Here is a 19,985-nt window from a genome sequence, read left to right on the forward strand (position 1 = left end):
TTTGATCTCTGGTAAGGTCTCCTTCCTGCTTCTCGGGGTAGGCAGTAATGCTGCAGCCAGATGCAGTGAGATATATTGGGCCTGGGCATCAGGAAGAAGACCAGTGAAGGAGAGTAGAGGATTTTTATTTTATTTTATTTTTTTTAAAGTACTATGCTAAGTGCATTCTTCTGGGGGAATAAAAAACTCCCAATCCCACAGGATAACCCCTTTAACAGGTGACACAGATAAAACTTTCATAGGATTGTATTACAGATGAAATAACATTAATTTGACATTATTTTAACCTTATATTTGCCTTATTTTGTGTGTGCTCCTGCTATGTTTAAACCCTAGCCAAGTTTTGTTACCATTTTGTACCTTTGGAAATCAAGTTGCTTGTGATGAGGGGATAAAACTGGGTTGGATACAAGGCTATACTCAGAATTCAAAGTGCACTAGATACTGTAAATAAATACACCATCAATTATTAATGATACATCACACATGGTCATGCCACTCTGACCAACACCTGCTCCTTCATTACTTTTAATGAGAAACATAGGCGTTTGGTAAAGCCCAGGTACTTATCAATCAATTTTCATTTTACGTATCAGTAAATTAAAAAAATATCTTTACAGTAATCTAAAAAAAAAAACAAAAAAAAAAACCACTCCACCCTTTTCTTTAGTACATGGAAAAAGAATGTTACTTATGTGTTTTATAAAGCTTTAGGTAAGCAAGAGATTTACATGGGTATGGTCTTTTAATGTAAGATCACTATAAATGTCTAAAATAAGGTTTTTCTGGCTGTGAGAGCTGTTGGTTATAAGCTGAAGAATTTAATATGCGGACAATGCTATTCTTTCTGTCTTAATTATTTCAAAGGCGAAGCCGTCAATATTAGCTTAAATGGCAAATGTCAGATCCAAAAATGTTTTATATGTTGTTGCTGATAAAAATTAAAGACCTATTTAATATGGTTGTTTAAGATTTTTTTTGAATATTTAATAAAGAAAATGGCTCCTGAAAATCCCACCACTAGGGGGTCACCATACCTACTGGGACACTAACCAGTCCTGCAGCAGAATCAATCTTGTCCATGAGACATACCGTATTTATCGGCGTATAACACGCACTTTTTAGGCTAAAATTTTTAGCCTAAAGTCTGTGTGCGTGTTATACGCCGATACACCCCCAGGAAAGGCAGGGGGAGAGAGGCCGTCGCTGCCCGCTTCTCTCCCCCTGCCTTTCCTGGGGTCTAGAGCGCTGCTGTCGGCCCTTTTCACCCCCTGGTTATCGGCGCCGCTTCCCGTTCTGTCCCCCTGACTATCGGTGCCGGCGCCGATAGCCAGGGAGAGAGAAGCGGCGCCGACAGCCAGGGGGAGAGAAGGGGCAGCGGCACCCATTGCCGGCGCCGCTGCCCCATTGCCTCCCCCCATCCCCGGTGGCATAATTACCTGAGTCGGGTCCGCGCTGCTCCAGGCCTCCGTCGTGCGTCCCCGGCGTCATTGCTATGCGCTGAACGGCGCGGCGCATGACGTCAGAGCGCCGCGCCGTGCATAGCAACGGCGCTGGGGACGACGGAGGCCTGGAGCAGCACGGACCAGACTCAGGTAATTATGCCACCGGGGATGGGGGGAGGCAACGGGGCAGCGGCGCCGGCAATGGGTGCCGCTGCCCCTTCTCTCCCCCTGGCTGTCGGTGCCGCTTCTCTCCCCCTGGCTATCGGCGCCGGCACCGATAGTCAGGGGGACAGATCGGGCAGCGGCGCCGATAACCAGGGGGTGAAAAGGGCTGACAGCAGCGCTCTAGACCCCAGGAAAGGCAGGGGGAGAGAAGCGGGCAGCGACGGCCTCTCTCCCCCTGCCTTTCCTGGGGGTATATCGGGGTATACACGCGCACACACGCACCCTCATTTTATCATGGATATTTGGGTAAAAAACTTTTTTTACCCAAATATCCTTGGTAAAATGAGGGTGCGTGTTATAGGCCGGTGCGTGGTATACCCCGATAAATACGGTAGTTAGTATGGTTAAAAAAAAGATAAGTTCAACTAAGTTCAAAAAAGGCATTGAAGGGAAGGGGTATGGTTAGATGAAGCGGAATGGTTGTGATTTTATATTTCTGCATAAGCATTACTGTTATATTGTTCTAGGAATGTATCTAACCGTGTTTTGAAGCATTCAACTGTTCCTGCTGTGACCAGTTCCTGAGGTAGATCGTTTCATAAATTCACAGATCTTATGGTAAAGAAGGCATGTTGCCCCTTGAGAGTAAACCTTTTCTTCTCCAGACGAAAGGAGTGCCCCCTTGTCCTTTGAGGGGTTTAACCTGGAACAGTTTTTTCCCATTTTTTTTTTAAATATGGGCCATTTATATACTATATGGACAAGACAAGAGATGACTCATGGAAAAGGCTGAATGAGCAGACACACCAATCACCTCCAACCACCACAAAGAGGGACCCCCCCCCCCCCCTTCCCCTGAGAGGATTTCTAACACTGAGCTAATGAAATAGGTATTTTTTATATAATAACTAGCTGAGTACCCGGCGTTGCCCGGTTTTTCCTTCCTAATCCTTGTTGGGGAGGAAAATAAACAAAGGAGGAAGCTTTTGACTTCATATCCTGTCCTCATATATTGTTGTCATATCCCGACCTCCTATCCCGTCCTCCTATCTCGACCTCCTTTCCCGTCCTCCTATCTCGACCTCCTTTCCCGTCCTCCTATCCCGTCCTCCTATCTCGACCTCCTTTCCCGTCCTCCTATCCCATCCTCCTATCCCGTCCTCCTATCCCGACCCGTAATATGTGTACCAGTTATTGAAATATCTCCAGCCGTACGGAAGTTATGTGGGAACATACATACAATATCTCAAGCCGTTTGGAAGCTATGCAGTAACATATTTCCCATTGACTTGTATGGGACTTTAAACATAAACTCCGCCCCTGGCAAATGGGGGTGAGTAAGGGTTAAATCACCTATCCTATGTTTTTTGTTGACATATAAGTAACATGTGTGTCAAGTTTTATGTTAATATCTTTAGCTGTTTGGACGTGATGCTGGAACATACATATACACATACATACATACATACATACACACACACACACTTTGAGTTATATATAGATTATTGGTGAGAGGCATTTATTTTTCCTTTTTTTGTGAGATCTGACAGTTATTCTTTAACCCCTTAAGGACCAGACCAATTTTATTTTAGCATTTTTGTTTTTTCCTCCTCGCCTTCTAAAAATCATCTTATATTTCCATCCACAGACCCATATGAGGGCTTGTTTTTTGCGTCACCAATTGTACTTTGTAATAACATGACTTATTTTACCATAAAATGTACGTCGCAACCAAACAAATATTATTTATGTGGGAAAATTGAAAAGGGATTTTTTAAATTTTTTTCATTTTTAAATTTTTTTCCTTTTTTTTATAATTTTTTTTTTTACACTTTTTATGTCCCCATAGGGGACTATTCATAACAATCACTTGATTGCTAATACTGTGCAGTGCTATGTATAGGACACAGCACTGCTCAGTATTATTGGTCATCTTCTGCTCTGGTCTGCTCGATCGCAGACCAGAGCAGAAGACCCCGGGAGACGGCCGGAGCCAGGTGAGGGGACCTCCGGCCGCCATGCTGGATGATTGGATCCCCACGGCAGCGCCGCGGGTGATCCGATCATCCATTGAAAGTACCGCAATGCCGCAGATGCAGTGATCTGTATTGATCACGGCATCGGAGGGGTTAATGGCGGCCATCCGCGCGATCGCGGATGTCCGCCATTACCGGCAGGTCCCTGGCTGCTGATAGAAGCCGGGACCCGCCGGGCATGACGTGAGCACCGCTCCGGTGCTCGCGATCATATCGGCGCGTAAATGTACATCATGGTGCGTTAAGTACCACGTCACCATGACGTACATTTACATCCATTGTCGTTAAGGGGTTAAGCTCAGTTCCAGACTGCCCCACCTCATGCTAGTGCCTGATATCGTTTCTAAATTAAACTTATAGAGACTTTTTGATATGTCTGTATAATACGTCTGAAGGATTTTTAAAACGGAGGTCACCACAGTCACACCTGATTTTTAAGTATTGTTAGACATAAGAGGGTTGTCCAGCCCCATAAAATATCTGGCTCAGGCCAACATACAAGTGATTTAAAAAACAAAAAACACCATATCCACCCAAGTCACAAAATTACAACCTAGCTTTTGTTTTTACACCAAGGAAGTGCTTACTTGCATTATGTACCCTGAAGAGGATGGGGCAGCGTAAATATCTTTTTGCTTTTCATTTTGTAGACAGCTTTTCATTGTACTAAAATATTTTAGCAACAATATGGATCACTTCCGGAATCACCTCAAACTATTTCCTATTATCTTGATATCCTTGCTTGTTATAGTGGTCATTCCAGATCTGAGCTTTATAAGTATCACAATGCAATGATTTAGGGTAGCAGTCAAAAATAATTATTGCTCTGTTTTTTGCATGTTATCACTAATAATTTGTAAATGACTGCAGGTTACCTCTTTTATGAGCATGAATGTGGTCTTTTTGGTCACAGATTAGCACTGCATGTGTTTTTTTTTTGGGGGGGGGGGGGGGGGGGAAGAGGTGGCTAGTCTATTACCTTTTCATCAGGAAAAAGAAGCTTTGCATGGGAAAAGCAGGCTGATTTACCTGGCAGCTCGTAACAGGCACATTTCTGCTGAATGTCTTTAATGGTGTGCACATACTTGCATATACTTAAAGGGGTACTCTGTCCCAAGATTTTACACTTTGGATTTGTTAAACAAGAGTTAGTTAAGATTATGAATTATTGGGGGGGGGCGTGGCCTGGCAGCCGGAGTGGATGGTCGGCTAGCAGAGTAGCTCCGCTCCACACACCCATTCTAGCGGCTAAAACTAGCGATCCCCGCAGCGAACCAGGCTCCTTGAGTGTCGGAACCACTGCCTGACATGCCGGGAAGGAGAAAAAGAACCACCGGGCGCATTTCGCTGGCTAAATTCAGCTTTACCCGGGCGGCCCGTACCGCACAAGATGGCGCCGGCGGCTCTTCCCTCACAACCTCTCCTGCGTCTTCAACGGCAGATGCTCTGGAAAAGCGGCAACCGGACAGCATACCGCCGCGCAGATCCCTGTCTGACCCGGAGCTACATCATCTCACTCCGGTGGAGGAAAGAAACAGTAGCAGACAAAAGCTCTCGTCCCGTTCTACTGCTGAGGAGGCTCCCTCGCCAACGGGCGGCTCTGAGCGGTCGCGGCATGACTCTCCTGTGCCATTGCCACTTAGCCGACCAGCGAGGTTGAATACAGCCTCTCCGACACCATCGCAGTCTCTTCGGCTTCAAAATCTGCAGAAAGGTACGGAGGCACCTTTTATACTGAGTTCTACAGCAGGGGATGCAGCTCTGGACTCTATAACGGTTACCGGGGAGGCTTTGACAGACGTCTCCATGAAGGCTATGCTTGTGGTGTTACGACGCTCAGTAATGTTAGATATGAATGCTGTGGTTGCTCCGGTCAGAGCTTCTGTGGAGGACCTGGGGGAGAGAGTTGACCACCTGGAGACTAAGTTTGAGGAGTTCTCTTCCTCACACAACATCCTCATAGACTCTCACACAGATCTAGATGAGGAAGTGGCGGCGCTCAAAGCAAAAGTGGCGGACCTTGAAGACCGCAGTCGCCGCAACAATACAAAATTGCGCGGAGTGCCTGAATCTATTCCACCAGCGGACATACCAGAATATGTCCGCTCGCTTATTAAGGCGGCATTGCCATCATGCACTGACCAGGAGGCTGCAGTGGACAGAGCACATAGGATACCTCGGCCGAGACACCTCCCAGACACCACCCCCAGAGACGTATTGGCTAGAGTGCATTTTTTTACAACCAAAGAAAAAGTAATGGAACTTTCACGTAGACGGAATGGTTTACCAGCTCCGTATCATCAGATAGCGGTCTACGCAGATTTATCAGCGGCAACCCTTCAAGCGCGCAAACTGCTTCAACCAGTGACCCAAGCTCTACGTATAGCTAACATCGCATACCGTTGGGGCTTTCCGGTTCGCCTGCTGATCAAGAGTGGGAACTCCATACATAATATCCGTTCCCTAGATGAGGGACGTGGGCTTCTCCACACCTGGAATCTAGACGTGGCACAACCCGCGTGGCCATCCACAGCAGCAGCTCAAGCGCGGCTGACCCAGGACTGGTCTACAGCTTGAACGGTAGATAGCGGTAATTATGTTCCTTTCATATGAGTGGGATGTGGGGCCCTGTTGGTGACCTGTCCCCGTCCGGTTTCAGAGTGGACTGTTGCCCTCCTACAGATGCCGGTACCTTCCCAAGGTGCCATGCACTATTGTTTGTTTGTTTTATGTTGTTTTTTACGTGTGATTTTTGTTTAAAGCTTGAGTATATGCCATCCTACACTACTGATTCAGACCTATGTGCCTTGCCTACTCTATGTGAGAGGGCGCGTGCTGGCTGGGAGGCGCGCTCACTCCTATTTTTATTGCTAACAAGCCTATATATCGTATCTAATCTGCTTGTACAATGGTGATAAAGCTAGCCAGTTTAAACGTTAACGGTCTCAATGCTCCTCACAAGCGTTCCCATTTCTGGAGGGAGGTCAGATCCCTGGGTTGTGATATTGTCTGTGCACAGGAGACTCACCTCCTCTCCAGGGATGCTCATAGAGTAAAGCATTCTAATTTTCCACACATCTATCAATCTCATTTCTCCTCCAAATCTAGGGGGGTGTTGGTAGGAATTAGAAATACGGTAGCCTTTCAGCTGCAGGAGATGGTGTCTTATCCAAGGGGGAGATTTATCATATTGCGATGCACGATCAATAACATACGTCTAACTTTAGTAGTGCTATATGCACCTAATAAGGGCCAAATTAGGTTTTTAAACAAACTTCTGACACTAGTTAACAAACAGACTTGGGGCTCCTTGGTGCTCTGTGGGGACTACAACACAGTCATGGAACCTTCTGTGGATTCGACCTCACAATCTAGATTACCCTCACTTTCTCTCTCATCTTGGGCGTGGAAGCATGAGTTATATGATATCTGGCGCATTCACAATGCTCTAGCGAGAGAATATACCTTCTTATCAGCGGCACATAATTCTTATGCACGATTGGATATGTTCCTGGTGGGCAGCTCACTTCTACCGGCTTCGGCCAGCTCCTCGATAGAAATGATAACATGGACGGATCATGCAGCTATCACCCTGACTCTAGCTGATGAAGTATCATTCCCTCAAGCTCACATGTGGCGTATGAGTCAGTTTTTGCTGTCCCACCAGGAGTATTCCAAACGATTGCAGAGTGACTTACAGGAATATTTCCTATCAAATCACCAGTCAGTCTCTTGCCCATTTATTTTATGGAATTGCCATAAAGCAGTAGTGAGGGGACTGTGCATAAAATTCGGGGCAACGCTTAAAAAGCAAAGGGATAATCAGATTAACCAACTGCTAACTCAAATAAAGGGATCTGGAGGCAATTAACAAACTTACCCCCTCCTCCACATTAGCGACTCAGCTTGGGACCCTGAGACGTGACCTGCGATGCTTTATGTTGACAGCTTATGAAAAAGCTTATAGAAAAACCAGAGCGACCTATTACGCTCAGGACAATAGAGCTGGGAAGCTTCTGGCTCACCGTCTCAGGGCTCAACACACACGCTCTCGCATACCTAAACTGATACACCCAGAAAAACGGACCCCCCTATATACTCCCAAGGATATAGCAGAGGGGTTTCAGGCGTTCTATATGCGCCTTTACAATTTGCAGGACTCCATGCCCACATCCCCTGACGCCTCCTTGGCCATCCAGACTTACCTAGCTAAACTTAATCTTCCCACTCTTTCAGCTACTCAATTAGAGAGTTTAAATAAGGAAATTCAGTCTGAGGACATTGAACATATAATATGCTCCCTCCCGTCGGGTAAAGCCCCAGGGCCGGACGGATTTACCAGTTCCTACTATAAAACTTTTTGCACCTCCCTCTCCACCCCCCTACGAGATTTTTGCCGACAAGCTATGTTGACAGGTCAGCTACCTAAGGAAAACCTACAGGCCCTAATAACTACCATCCCCAAGCCGGGTAAAGCGACAGAGTTCCCCCAAAATTATAGGCCAATTTCGCTTTTAAATCAAGACATAAAAATTTATGCGAAGCTTTTAGCAAACAGATTATCAGCAATTCTCACCTTCCTTATATCTCCCGACCAATCTGGTTTTGTTGCGGGTAGGCAGACGTCGGACAACACTAGAAAACTGCTCCATCTCCTCCACCACATTAAGTCTTCCCACACCCCTGCCGTGGTGCTTGCGCTAGATGCCGAAAAGGCTTTTGACAGGTTGCGTTGGTCCTTTGCTTTTGCAGTACTAAGAAGCATGGGTTTTTCGGGAGGCATTTTCTCTGCGATTTCATCATTATACTCCCACCCGTCAGCTCGAGTGCTAGCAAATGGTGCCTTGTCCTCAGAGTTTTCTATCAGCAATGGATCACGGCAGGGGTGTCCACTCTCCCCTTTACTTTATATCCTCTCCCTAGAACCACTGGTACACACATTACAATCAGATCCCCGCATAACCGGTATCCCCCTGGCCTCTAATACCCATATTATATCCCTGTATGCGGACGACATATTGTTATCCCTAACGAACCCTACAACTTCCCTCCCAGAGGTCTTAGATAATATAGCTGAGTATGGTTCTTTATCATACTATCATTTAAATAGCTCAAAAACGCAGATCCTTTCCCTTAACCTTTCTGTGGAATCTGAATCCCTTCTACGTTCCCGTTTCTCATTTGATTGGAAGGCACAGGGAATAGATTATTTAGGCCTACATGTCACCTATCCACATTCTACTTTATACAATGCAAACTATGTTCCCATGTTGGCGGTGATGGAAAGGGATGCAAAGTCCTTTTCCAGGTTTGATATCTCATGGATAGGGAGAGTAGCAACTTTCAAAATGTTTATGCTTCCGAAACTCTTGTATCTTTTTAGAACTCTCCCCATATCGCTGCCCTCTACTTTCTTCCACAAAACACAATCCCTGCTTTCTAAATTTATTTGGCCTGGGAAGAGGCCTAGGCTAGCATCCAAGATAATGGCACGGTCGCCCCAAGCAGGTGGAATGGGTGTTCCCAACATTAAAGGCTATTATGTGGCGACATTAGTTGCCATGTTAAAAAATTGGTGGTGTATGAAGTTAGATACCGCTTGGGCTTTTATAGAAAACAAGCTAGCCTTCCCTTACAATTTACATGATCTCCTTCTTTTCCCTGCATGGTCACTCCCAACCCCGCGCCTAACTAACCCGATAATGAAAGCGTCATACTCAGTTTGGGTGGACTACCAGACAGCTATGAATCAAGACATGACCTTTGACATAGAGGACTTACCTATTTCCTTTGCTCAAGCCTCTCTTTCTGACTTATCACTTGACCAGTGGACAGATAAAGGCATCACACATGTTAAGCACCTCTTTGTTCAGGGTAGACTGCAAACCTTTGAATTTCTACAGGGCAAGTATCATCTACCACATGTAGATTTTTATAAATACCTAAGGGTCAGGCATTTCCTGCATTCTTTACGCCCCTCAGAGATTGGAGTGCATAGGACTACCCTTACTCTCCTGGCTTCCCCCCTGAAAGGCCTTAAACCTTTTTATTCTTATTATTTGCATTCAAACACTTGTGTTAAAACTTACCCCCTGAGACTATGGGAAATAGATCTTGCTACACAACTGGACGTTGATGACTGGCGTCATGCATTTAAGTATGTAGGTAGGGCTTTCCAGTGCTCCTCTCACATTGAATCCGCATATAAGACATTGTTATGATGGTATTTTACACCAGACAAGATAGCTAGGATATACCCCGGATCTTTGTTGGAGAGGGTGCGGCTGTAGGGGGACTGTATATTACATTTTATGGCTTTGTCCAGCTATCCAATCATTTTGGGCCTATTGTGAAAGTCTAGTGAGAGAGATATGTGGCTCCAGGCTCACTCTGACCCCTAGCTTAGCATTACTCTTTATAGGGCTACGCACAGTCTCCCCTGCAAACCGTGAGGTTTTGTGTATCATATGTGTAATTGCAAAAAATCTGCTAACAAGTAGATGGAAGACTGATAACATTCCATCTTCAGAAGAACTCATTGAAAGGATTAATACCACCTATTCTTTTGAAAAGATTCTAGCATTGGGTTCTGGGAGGATGACTAGATTTCAAAACAGATGGAGGTCGTGGGTGGTCTCACCTTACTGTAAAAATATTTGACCCTAGCATTTTTCCAGTTGGCATGGTTTTACTCCCCCCGCCTCTCCCTTTGGCAATACTCCCAGGGAAAGCTTGGGTGGAAAGAGACCCTACCCCTGGTCATCATTCACCTAAGAGAGATGCCAAATGAGTGTTTCTAGAGGTTTTAGGCACAATAGAATAATATTGATTTGTGTACTTCTAAAACTTTTGTAATTGTTTGTTTATATGAAAAAGTTCGACAGCTGCGTCTGTCCCTGCTGCTTTACATTGTAATAACTTTGTGAAATTGCTAATAAAAAATTATTGAAAGTAAGATTATGAATTATTATTGGATGATATTATGAACTATTATGAATTAGGCTACGTTCACACTGCCGGCTGTCTCCGGCAGTGTGAAGCCTGTTGTTTTAGGATCGAGAAAAGCCGGAGAAAAAAATTGTGCTTGCACAGTCTTTTTAGCCGGCTTTTCACTCCAAAAATAACGGCTGCTATTGAATACAATGGGGTCCATCTGGACCAGTTATTTGCCGGTATGTTTGACGGCCGAATTTGACGGCAGTGTGAAAGGGTCTTAGTTGTTAATATAATAATATGGAAATACTATCAAACTGTAAAAGGACAGTTTTGAATGTTCATCGCTGTATTTCTCTTTTGTTAGGTAAATTTATTCAAAAACAATACATACTGTATAGTAGTTAAATAATGCAAGTCACTACAAATCATTATTTTTATAGAGAATCATGGAGTCGTTAACTTAACAGTGCCATAACAAAACAAAAAAAGTCCAATTTCATTTTCAAAGTTTTTTTTTTTTTTTTTCCCATCAGCCAGGCTTTGGCACATGCAGCCTTGAATAAACCAAATAAGTGCCCTGTCTCCTCAACAAAGTCTGCCAACCAATATACATACATTCTAGATGTCCTACATGTACTCTCGGCTCTCTGTAAAGCATGTGAAGCTGTCGTCCCATCTCTGAGTTATACATCAAAATTACAGTTGGTTAGTCGGCATCGTAGGCAGCGTGCCTCTGGTTCATGGGATTTTCAGGAGATTTCATCCATTCCTTTTTCAATAGTTGCTTTAATTGGGAAAGCCTCATGTTTGGATTCTCCTGTTTCAGGCGTGGCAGATTTTGTTCTTCATATGCAGTAAAGGCAGCTTTCATTCGACGTTCAGGATGGCGGTCAAGCTCTTTGCTGACACTGTGGAAAGAAAGACGTAGTACACTTCTAGTGGAAAATTGTGATCAATCCTATAGATACATGCAAATAAAAGCAGTTTCTAAATTGAATATATATATATTTATATATATATATTTATTTATTTTGTCCTCATTGGCATAATTCCTGTCTGTGGATTTAAAACTGATTTTTTCCTAGGCAATCTGACCAACCATTCTCCCAGCCTTCACCTTTCAATTTTTGTTGGGAGGTAAAGTCAGTGGTATAACTGAAGGTGCCCTATAAATACAGGCCCAGAATGTGGAATAAATACAGGACTTCAAAAGACCAGGATTTTCGGCGCTGACCACGGAGAAATGAACAAAGCCCAGGTAAAGGAATGGAGGTTTAATAGCAACGCGTTTCACCGCATGTGCGGCTTCATCAGGCTGATGAACAAAGCCCAGGTAAAGGAATGGAGGTTTAATAGCAACGCGTTTCATCGCATGCGCGGCTTCATCAGGCTGAAGCCTGATGAAGCCACGCATGTGGTGAAACCTGTTGCTATTAAACCTCCATTCCTTTACCTGGGCTTTGTTCATTTCTCCGTGGTCAGCGCCGAAAATCCTGGTCTTTTGAAGTCCTGTATTTATTCCACATCTCTCAGAAAGGCTGCAGACTACAGGATTGTGATCCTAAAATCACATGCGATCAGCATTGTTGTGTATGCCACTACACAACTTAGCAGGGTGAGCACGGAAATTTTTCCTTTTCTTTTTCCCCGGCCCTCGTGCTGGCTGTACTCCACAGGGAGCGCCTTTCTTCTTTTCTCTTTTCAGGCTCAGAATGTTGACTGGTATATACAGTCATGGCCGTAAATGTTGGCACCCCTGAAATTTTTCTAGAAAATGAAGTATTTCTCACAGAAAAGGATTATAACACATGTTTTGCTACATGTTTATTCCCTTTGTGTGTATTGGAACTAAACCAAAAAAGGGAGAGAAAAAAATAGGTGTGGTCTTATGATGGTGTGGCTAATCTGAGCATTTGAGTGGCTGCTTTTGATGTGTGCTCAGAAGTGGGAAAGAACTGGACCAGAAAGGGTCTGGTGGAGGAGGCAGTTTGAAGAGGAAGGGCTGTGGCCAGGTGTGTGAGCACAGAAAGCAGTTGTATAAGGGCTTGTGTTTGATTTTTTGACCCTGGTGCTGGAGAAGAGTGTGGAAGTGAGGCGACATGTGGAAGCGGTTTCTTTTATTTAAAGGTCTGCTGTGGCACACTACCTGGCAGAGGAAATACAGACAAGATGGGAGGAGGAGAGGAGCCTTGCGGGGGATTATTCTTTGGATAAATCAGACAATGCCCGGCAAGTCTGTGGAAAGGGAGGTGCTCTGTATGCAGCAGCTGTGCTGAAAATCTCTCTGAATATGCAGGGAGGTAAAAGTTCTGGACCCCATTGAGAGAGTGTGCCATTACCTGAATAAACTGTGGAGGACACGGGTGGTTTACTACCTGCAACTAATATGATATAATCTAGTGAGAAAAAAATTGATGTTTTGTCCAACCCTGTGCAAAAGGCCCAAAATAGCATGGATGCCAGTAAGCTTATAATGGCGCAAAATTTGGATGACTGCAGAGACTCTGATATAAACTGTGTTATGGTTCATTCTGCCCAAATTACATGTATATGTCTTTCCAAACACATGAAAACTCTGTCTATTTTCATACAAATAAACATTGTTGAAGTTTTTGATCTGAAGTTTTAATCACCATTTTTTGTTTTGATCAGACTTTTTGATCGCTTTTCATACATTTTTTTTATGGTATGAAAAGTGACCAAAAATACGTTATTTTGGACATAGTTTTTTTTTTTTAAAGGGAAAAGGGGGGGGGGGTAATTCAAACTTATTAGGGGAGGGGTTAAATCATCTTTTATTAACTTTTTTTTGCAATATTATAGGCTATAACATGCAATACACTGATCAGTAGCATAGCATTGATCAGTGTTATCGCTGCTTGACTGCTCCTGCCTAGATCTCAGGCACGGAGCAGTCATTCGGCGATTGGACGCTGAGGAGGCAGGTAAGGGACCCTCCTCGTGCGTCCTAGCTGATCGGGACATCGCGGTGGTCCCGATCAGCCCGTCTGAGCTGCCGGGAGTGCATTTTTGTAACTTTAGACACGGTTAATGACCTTGATCGCAGTGTCTAAAGGGTTAATAGTGTACATCACCCTGATCGGTGATGCCCGCTTTTAGCCACGGGTCCCGGCTGTTGTTAGAGGCAAGGCCCGACCCGCTATGATGCGGGGTCACGGCGTAAGGTACGCCCTGTGTCCTTAAGGAGTTAAGTTCAATGTGTAGCAAAATCAGCTGCAGAAAATATGCAGCAGATCAGGTACGTGTGAATGTACCCTGAATTTGAAGGCACCCGTTGCTGGGATCGCTGCGACGCACCTGATTATTTACACTGTGCACTTTAATACGCATGTGTCCGTAACTTTATTGGATGTAATCAAGCATTTTTTGTGATTTTAATCTGCATTTTATGTACACTGTTACACTGTACACCTAAAGATTATGGCATCTGGTTTTGCCTCTGATACTATGCACTTTGACCTGTTTGCACAATGAATATTTGAAGTTTGTTTGATACTGTATGTTAATTTATTACACTGTATTTTTACTTGATTGTATGGGTTGGCCTACATATACCACTGTTTGTCAATATTCATGCTTGAAAAAGGCTGCATGGCAGCCGAAACATTGCATCTGTATTACGTTATGGAATAAAACTACCACTTTATTTTTTCACCAACCCTGAGTGCTGCAGCCGTTTTGCTTTTTGTCTAGATAGATAGATATACACCCAAGGACTAGCGTAAAGATTAACCGGATACTGTCCCAACGTTTTATGCTGGAGAGGGGAATGCAACAGAGGTATCTATCCCATATCACTCCTGCTATTTGCTATTGTTTTGCTAAGAACATCTAGCAACAGGAGAGGTATTGGATATGGAGGGATAGAAGAAAAGCTTGCTTATATGTGGAGGATTTTCTTACTTTTCTAGGAAATACTAGTGACTCTCTGACAAATGCAATTAAAATGATAAAGGTATTTGGAGCTTTTTTGGGGGGCCTCCAAATAAATAGGGGGAAATAAAATGTAATCCCAAAAGATACATTTATCTGTGGAGTCCAGAGTTGGTGAAACTCCCTTAATAGTTGTTTGTACATTTAAATATTTTTAGTACAAACCTTAGTGCAGCTATGGCTTCTTCTACAGAACGTGCTTCAACCTCTCCCTCCTCTAGCACACGACGATTTACATTTTCTTCCAGCGGCATATCTAGGTGTGTCTTCGGCTTTTCAACAATGGCTGAAAAGAGGGTACCGGGTGGTTAAATGCATTTTTTGCACTATTAAGTAGTAAATATGCTGCTCTAAATGTCATTACCTTTCTGAACATCTTCCTTTTGCAGAGTTTCTTCTATCTGTGCACGTGTCACTTTTGAGGGTGCAGGTTTTGCTTGTTTACTCCTTATCCTGGCATCCTCTTCCTCTAGTAAGCGTTGGCTTTCCTTCTTTCTCTCTAGCATCTCTAAGCGACGTTTTTCCTTTTCTTCCTGACATCATGAATGAAAGTTTTATAAATGACTGGTAATTAGAGCTGTATTATGCTGTTACTCTCTCCAAACTGTGGATCTCCAGATGTTGCTAAACTACAATTTAAATGTTATTAATCATATGAAGGGTAAAACAACAAAAAACATAATATATACAACCCTCCCCCTAATCTTCTCTTCCTAGTCCCTGAAGACATGTGACCGATGCAGCCAATCATTGTGATGACTCGCTACAGTCAGTGATTAGCTGCAGTGGTCATACTTCTAATGTAATTGTCAAGAGGGACTAGCAAACAGGTACCAAGTGATCTCCCTATAAGTATCAGAACAGAAGTGGCAGGGGATCAGTTAGGTGAGTCTTCCATTTATTTGACATTTCCAATATTTATTAATAATAGAAAATGTTAATGCCAGACAATCCCTTTAAAGCATTTCCTTGGGTTATTCATTTTTTCTTACAATATTATCATGAAACATCAACAACGTGTGCACAAGAGGAATAGAAGAAGTGCAGGCAAAGCAGTTTTAGCAAGAGCAGATGTCATTCCCAGGGTATGGTAAAAGCCAAGGACAAATACTCAAGGAGGACATACAGCTGGGAGCAAGTTGTGAGGTCTGCCACATCTGAGCAATACATAATTCAATGTAACTAATCATGTAAACAATCGTGCGGGGATCGTGCGGGGGTACCGCGATCTGACATCTTATTCCCTATCCTTTGAATATGGGATAAGATGTCTAAGGACGGAGTACCCTTTAATGTTGAGTGAACGTACGGCACAACTTATTATCTACTTTAGTTTACTAATCATAGCATGAATTTGAAGCATAAACAAGTAAGTATCTATTTTAACCCCTTCCCGCTATAGGACGTATGCATACGTCCAAGCATCCGACACGTTCGCGCATTTGGACGTATGCATACAGCCTAGCGATCTCCCGCACTGCCGTGGGCAGTGCAGGAGATCGGCGATGGGACCCGGCTGTTAATCAGAAAGTTAAACAGATTTGTAAAATACTTATATTAGAAAAATCTTTACCCTTCCTGTACTTTTTAGCAGCTGTATGCGACAGAGGAAATTCTGTTCTTTTTTCATTTCTTTTTTGTGTTGTCCACAGTGCTCTCTGCTGACACCTGATGCCCATATCAGGAACTGTCCAGAGCAGGAGAAAATTCCCATTGCAAACCTATGCTACTCTGGACAGTTCCTGACACAGACAGAGGTGTCAGCAGAGAGCACTGTGGACAAGACAATTTTTTTTTTTTAAAGAACAGAATTTTCTCTGTAGGATACAGCTGCTAAAAAGTACTGGAAGGGTAAATAATAGAAGTAAGGGTAAATAATAGAAGTAATTTACAAATCTGTTTAACTTTCTAGCACCAGTTGACTTATAAAGACGTAAAAAAAATGTTTTCCACCAGAGTACCCCTTTAAATAATCATGTGGCAGCATAGGAAGGGATTTTTGTATACTTTTATATCGCAAGTATTAAAGCATAACATTATTTTATGCTATTATTTTATGATGAACATACATTTTGAAAGGGAACAAAAGAGCAAGAAAAATAAGTCTTGGAATCTGTATCTTTTTCAACCATAACAAGAAGCACACTGCTTGACCATGGTTACTAGGTATGCAGGGTTAAACAGAAATGGGCCAAAGCAACTAAAATTTCATTTCCACTGACTTTATTGTAGACTTTGGTTATAAAGGTCTTTAGTTTAATGTGCTAAGAGATTACATAAATCAAACCAAAAGGAAAAATAGCAATGGTACAACACACCTTATTAAACATCTCAAGAAGAAATAAATTAATAAAAAAGGGAGAACACTTTACTTTGGCAAGCTTTTTCCCCCCCTTTAAGACCAGTATATGCATTTTGCAATAAACAAGGTATCGGCCATTTTCTAGTCACCATTTTCTATACAGAACACTTGCCATCCTCTAACATATTCGTGAAAACGGGGAAGCAGGAACAGCTCGTATGCTAACAAAGCATGATCACTGTGCATGACATTCTAGGAGAGATTCCAGTTTTAGAGACAGGCGTCATCTCAGGTGATCATGACAATTCCATTTAGATGATCACAGAAATTCTGCACTCACCAGCAACATTTTTTAAAGGGGTATTCTGGGATTTTCGGTTCTTTGAATGTGAGACAGGGGCAGCAAAGTTAGTCTAGTTACTAATAACTGCTATGCAACCTGATACAATACATCACGTCAGGTGCTGAAAGGGGACTTGGCTGCTTTGTCTGTTGTGTGTGAAGCCAGCCCCCTGATGACGTTACCAGCACACGTGCATACACTCATCATCACACAGATCCAAAGCTTGTGTGTCAGGTGATGTGGAGCAAGTCATGTGATCAAAGGGAGCGTGGTTGTGCTGCAATGGGTGGGGTTACTGACGTGTTGGAGGGAAATAAGTCACCCCTTACCCTTAAAGGGGTACTCCGTCCCTGGCATCTTATCCCCTATCCAAAGGATAGGGGATAAGATGTTAGATCGCCGCGGTCCCGCTGCTGGGGACCCGGGGATCGCCGCTGCGGCACCGCGCTATCATTACTGCACAGAGCGAGTTCGCTCTGTGCATAATGACGGGCGATACAGGGGCCGGAGCAGCGTGACATCACGGCCCGTCCCCTTAATGCAAATCTATGGCAGGGGGTGTGATGACCGCCACGCCCACTCCCATAGACTTGTATTGACGGGGGCGGGCCGTGATGTCATGAGGGGCGGAGCCGTGACATAACGATGCTCCGGCCCCTGTATTGCCCGTCATTACGTGCAGAGTGATCTCGCTCTGCGCAGTAATGATAGCGGGTTGCTGCAGCAGCGATCCCCGGGGTCCCCAGCAGTGGGACCCCGGCGATCTGACATCTTATCCCCTATCCTTTGGATAGGGGATAAGATGTCTAGGGGCGGAGTACCCCTTTAAACAAAGAATTGAGCGATTGTAGTCTGAGGGAGGCCACGGAAACTGGAAGTAGCCTGTACCCAAAAACAAACCATTAGCATGATGGGGGCACAGGACACTGCCATTAACCACCAGCACAAATCCTTGGTAAGCATGTCCATTACCGTATAACACTTAATTACTAAAGTCACCTAATGTTGTATAACCCCTTTAAACCCTAAGGTCCCTATGATTTCCTCTAAATGGTCCTTGAATTCAGCTGTATTTGCTTTGCCCTGTATATAAAATTACTGGATTCATTCGTTGAATAATCCTTGATTTTTTCATATAGTTGTCTTACTATCAGGGGCTCCTCAAATTACATATAAATTGGCAAAACCAACACATTCAGATTCAAAAAACTGTCTAATGTTAGTATAGCATATTTATAAAAAAAATAATAATAATAATTTCTTACCACATTTTCAAAACTTGTGTGGCTTTGAGGTTTCATTTTTGCACCAAAAATCATCATCGGGAAAACACAAATCACACATTACAAGGTTGTGAGATTTTCATACAGGTTTATGCTTCAAACATGGCTCAAGGAGGTGCTATTAGAACAATTGAATAGCAGTACCTGCTTATATGGAATAAATGCAAAATGTATGTAAAATCTATTTCAAGCTGTGAAAACCAATGAAAAAAAAAGAACGCTGCTGGGATGTGGAATTCCTATCGCCAGACGCCGGGGACACGCAGTTCCAGGCGCGGGGCAGGTGAATTTTTCCGGCCCTTAGCCCGGCTTCGGGCAAGCAGGGCCGGACCTGACAAGCACGACGGCGCTCAGCAGTGTGTATGGAGCAGGCTCCTGACTTCTTTCCGCTCCGTACTCTGCAGCCCCCGGCTGTTCTCAGTATCCGGAGGCCGCTGTGAGGTGGAAATTTGCAACCCGTGCAGACTTGCGACCGCTCCTCTTCCAATTTCTACCTCACACCGCCGCTAATAGCCAGAATGCGGCTGGCTATTAACCTTTTAGATCGCCGCTGTCAAAGCTAACAACGGCATCTAAAGGGACATGTGAATGCTGCCTAGTGGGGACGTCTGGGAAATCCACTATAGAGGTAGTCGGAGGGCTTACCTCTGTTTCCCTGGTGTCCGTGGCTCTGTCATTGATAGAGCCTGGCTGGACTAGGCTCTATCAATGGATTACAGAGCACACAGATCAATGGAGTTCAATAGAACTCTATTGATCTGTATGAGGAATCTAATGATTCCTCCTAAAAGTCTAATAAAGTGTAAAAAAAAGTTTTAATAAAAGTTTAAAAGACACACATTAACCCCTTCTATGTTAAAAGTTCAAATCAAGATCTGGAATTGTAGACTAAAACTTAACCTTTAATAGGTACGACTAAAACTGTCCTCAAAAACCTGGACAGAAAAACACCACACGTGCAATGATAAAGAAATTTATGAAGTTTCTGCTCCAAATTCAAAAACCAGCACAGTAGCTGCGCTCAGATGAATAGATGTATTTAGAACTATATAGTACCAGCCTAGCGGATTCTGTCCCTTTCCCCGTGGTTCGGGAGGGGTCTCAGGGTGGGACAACAGGAGGGGGTTGGTTGGGGAGCCTATTATACACTATGCTACCCCTAGATAACCTACCCCTAGGCGGGGTGGGCGTCCTAAAAAGGACGGTCCCGCACAGGAACCTAATCCCTGTTGTACTATAATCACCCTACAATAAACTCACTTGCTAGCTACTCAGCATAAACTGACTACCTGCGGGGCCAATACCCTATTGCTGATCTAAATATATAATAAATATGATCAGTCAGAGCAGGACAGTCAGAGCTGCAAGGAGATTAGTCTTTACCTCAGTAATAGTCAGAGTCAATGACAGTATATATACTGCTTTCCCCTATGGAGCTGATATAAACAATGAAAAGTCAACTAGTGACCGCACAGAACCCTCTGACATCGCTGCAGGGTGCAGATAGATGGCGTTCTCCTT

General features: G+C 43.8%; 1 protein-coding gene across 3 annotated transcripts in view; it reads right to left on the minus strand.

The window, feature by feature from the left end:
• Positions 1-10,932: 10,932 nt before the first annotated feature.
• CCDC124 (coiled-coil domain containing 124) overlaps positions 10,933-19,985 on the minus strand; it is a 48,265-nt gene continuing 39,212 nt past the window's right edge. For all 3 annotated transcript variants that reach the window (XM_056518121.1, XM_056518124.1, XM_056518122.1), the window contains 3 exons: positions 14,901-15,069; positions 14,702-14,822; positions 10,933-11,490 (listed from right to left, as the gene is read on the minus strand). In XM_056518121.1, the coding sequence (XP_056374096.1) occupies positions 11,289-11,490; positions 14,702-14,822; positions 14,901-15,069 (492 nt within the window). In that variant the 3' untranslated portion in view covers positions 10,933-11,288. The remainder of the gene's footprint in view (positions 11,491-14,701; positions 14,823-14,900; positions 15,070-19,985) is intronic.

Source organism: Hyla sarda, chromosome 1 (assembly GCF_029499605.1).
Source record: "Hyla sarda isolate aHylSar1 chromosome 1, aHylSar1.hap1, whole genome shotgun sequence".
In the NCBI taxonomy this organism is placed as follows: domain Eukaryota; kingdom Metazoa; phylum Chordata; class Amphibia; order Anura; family Hylidae; genus Hyla; species Hyla sarda.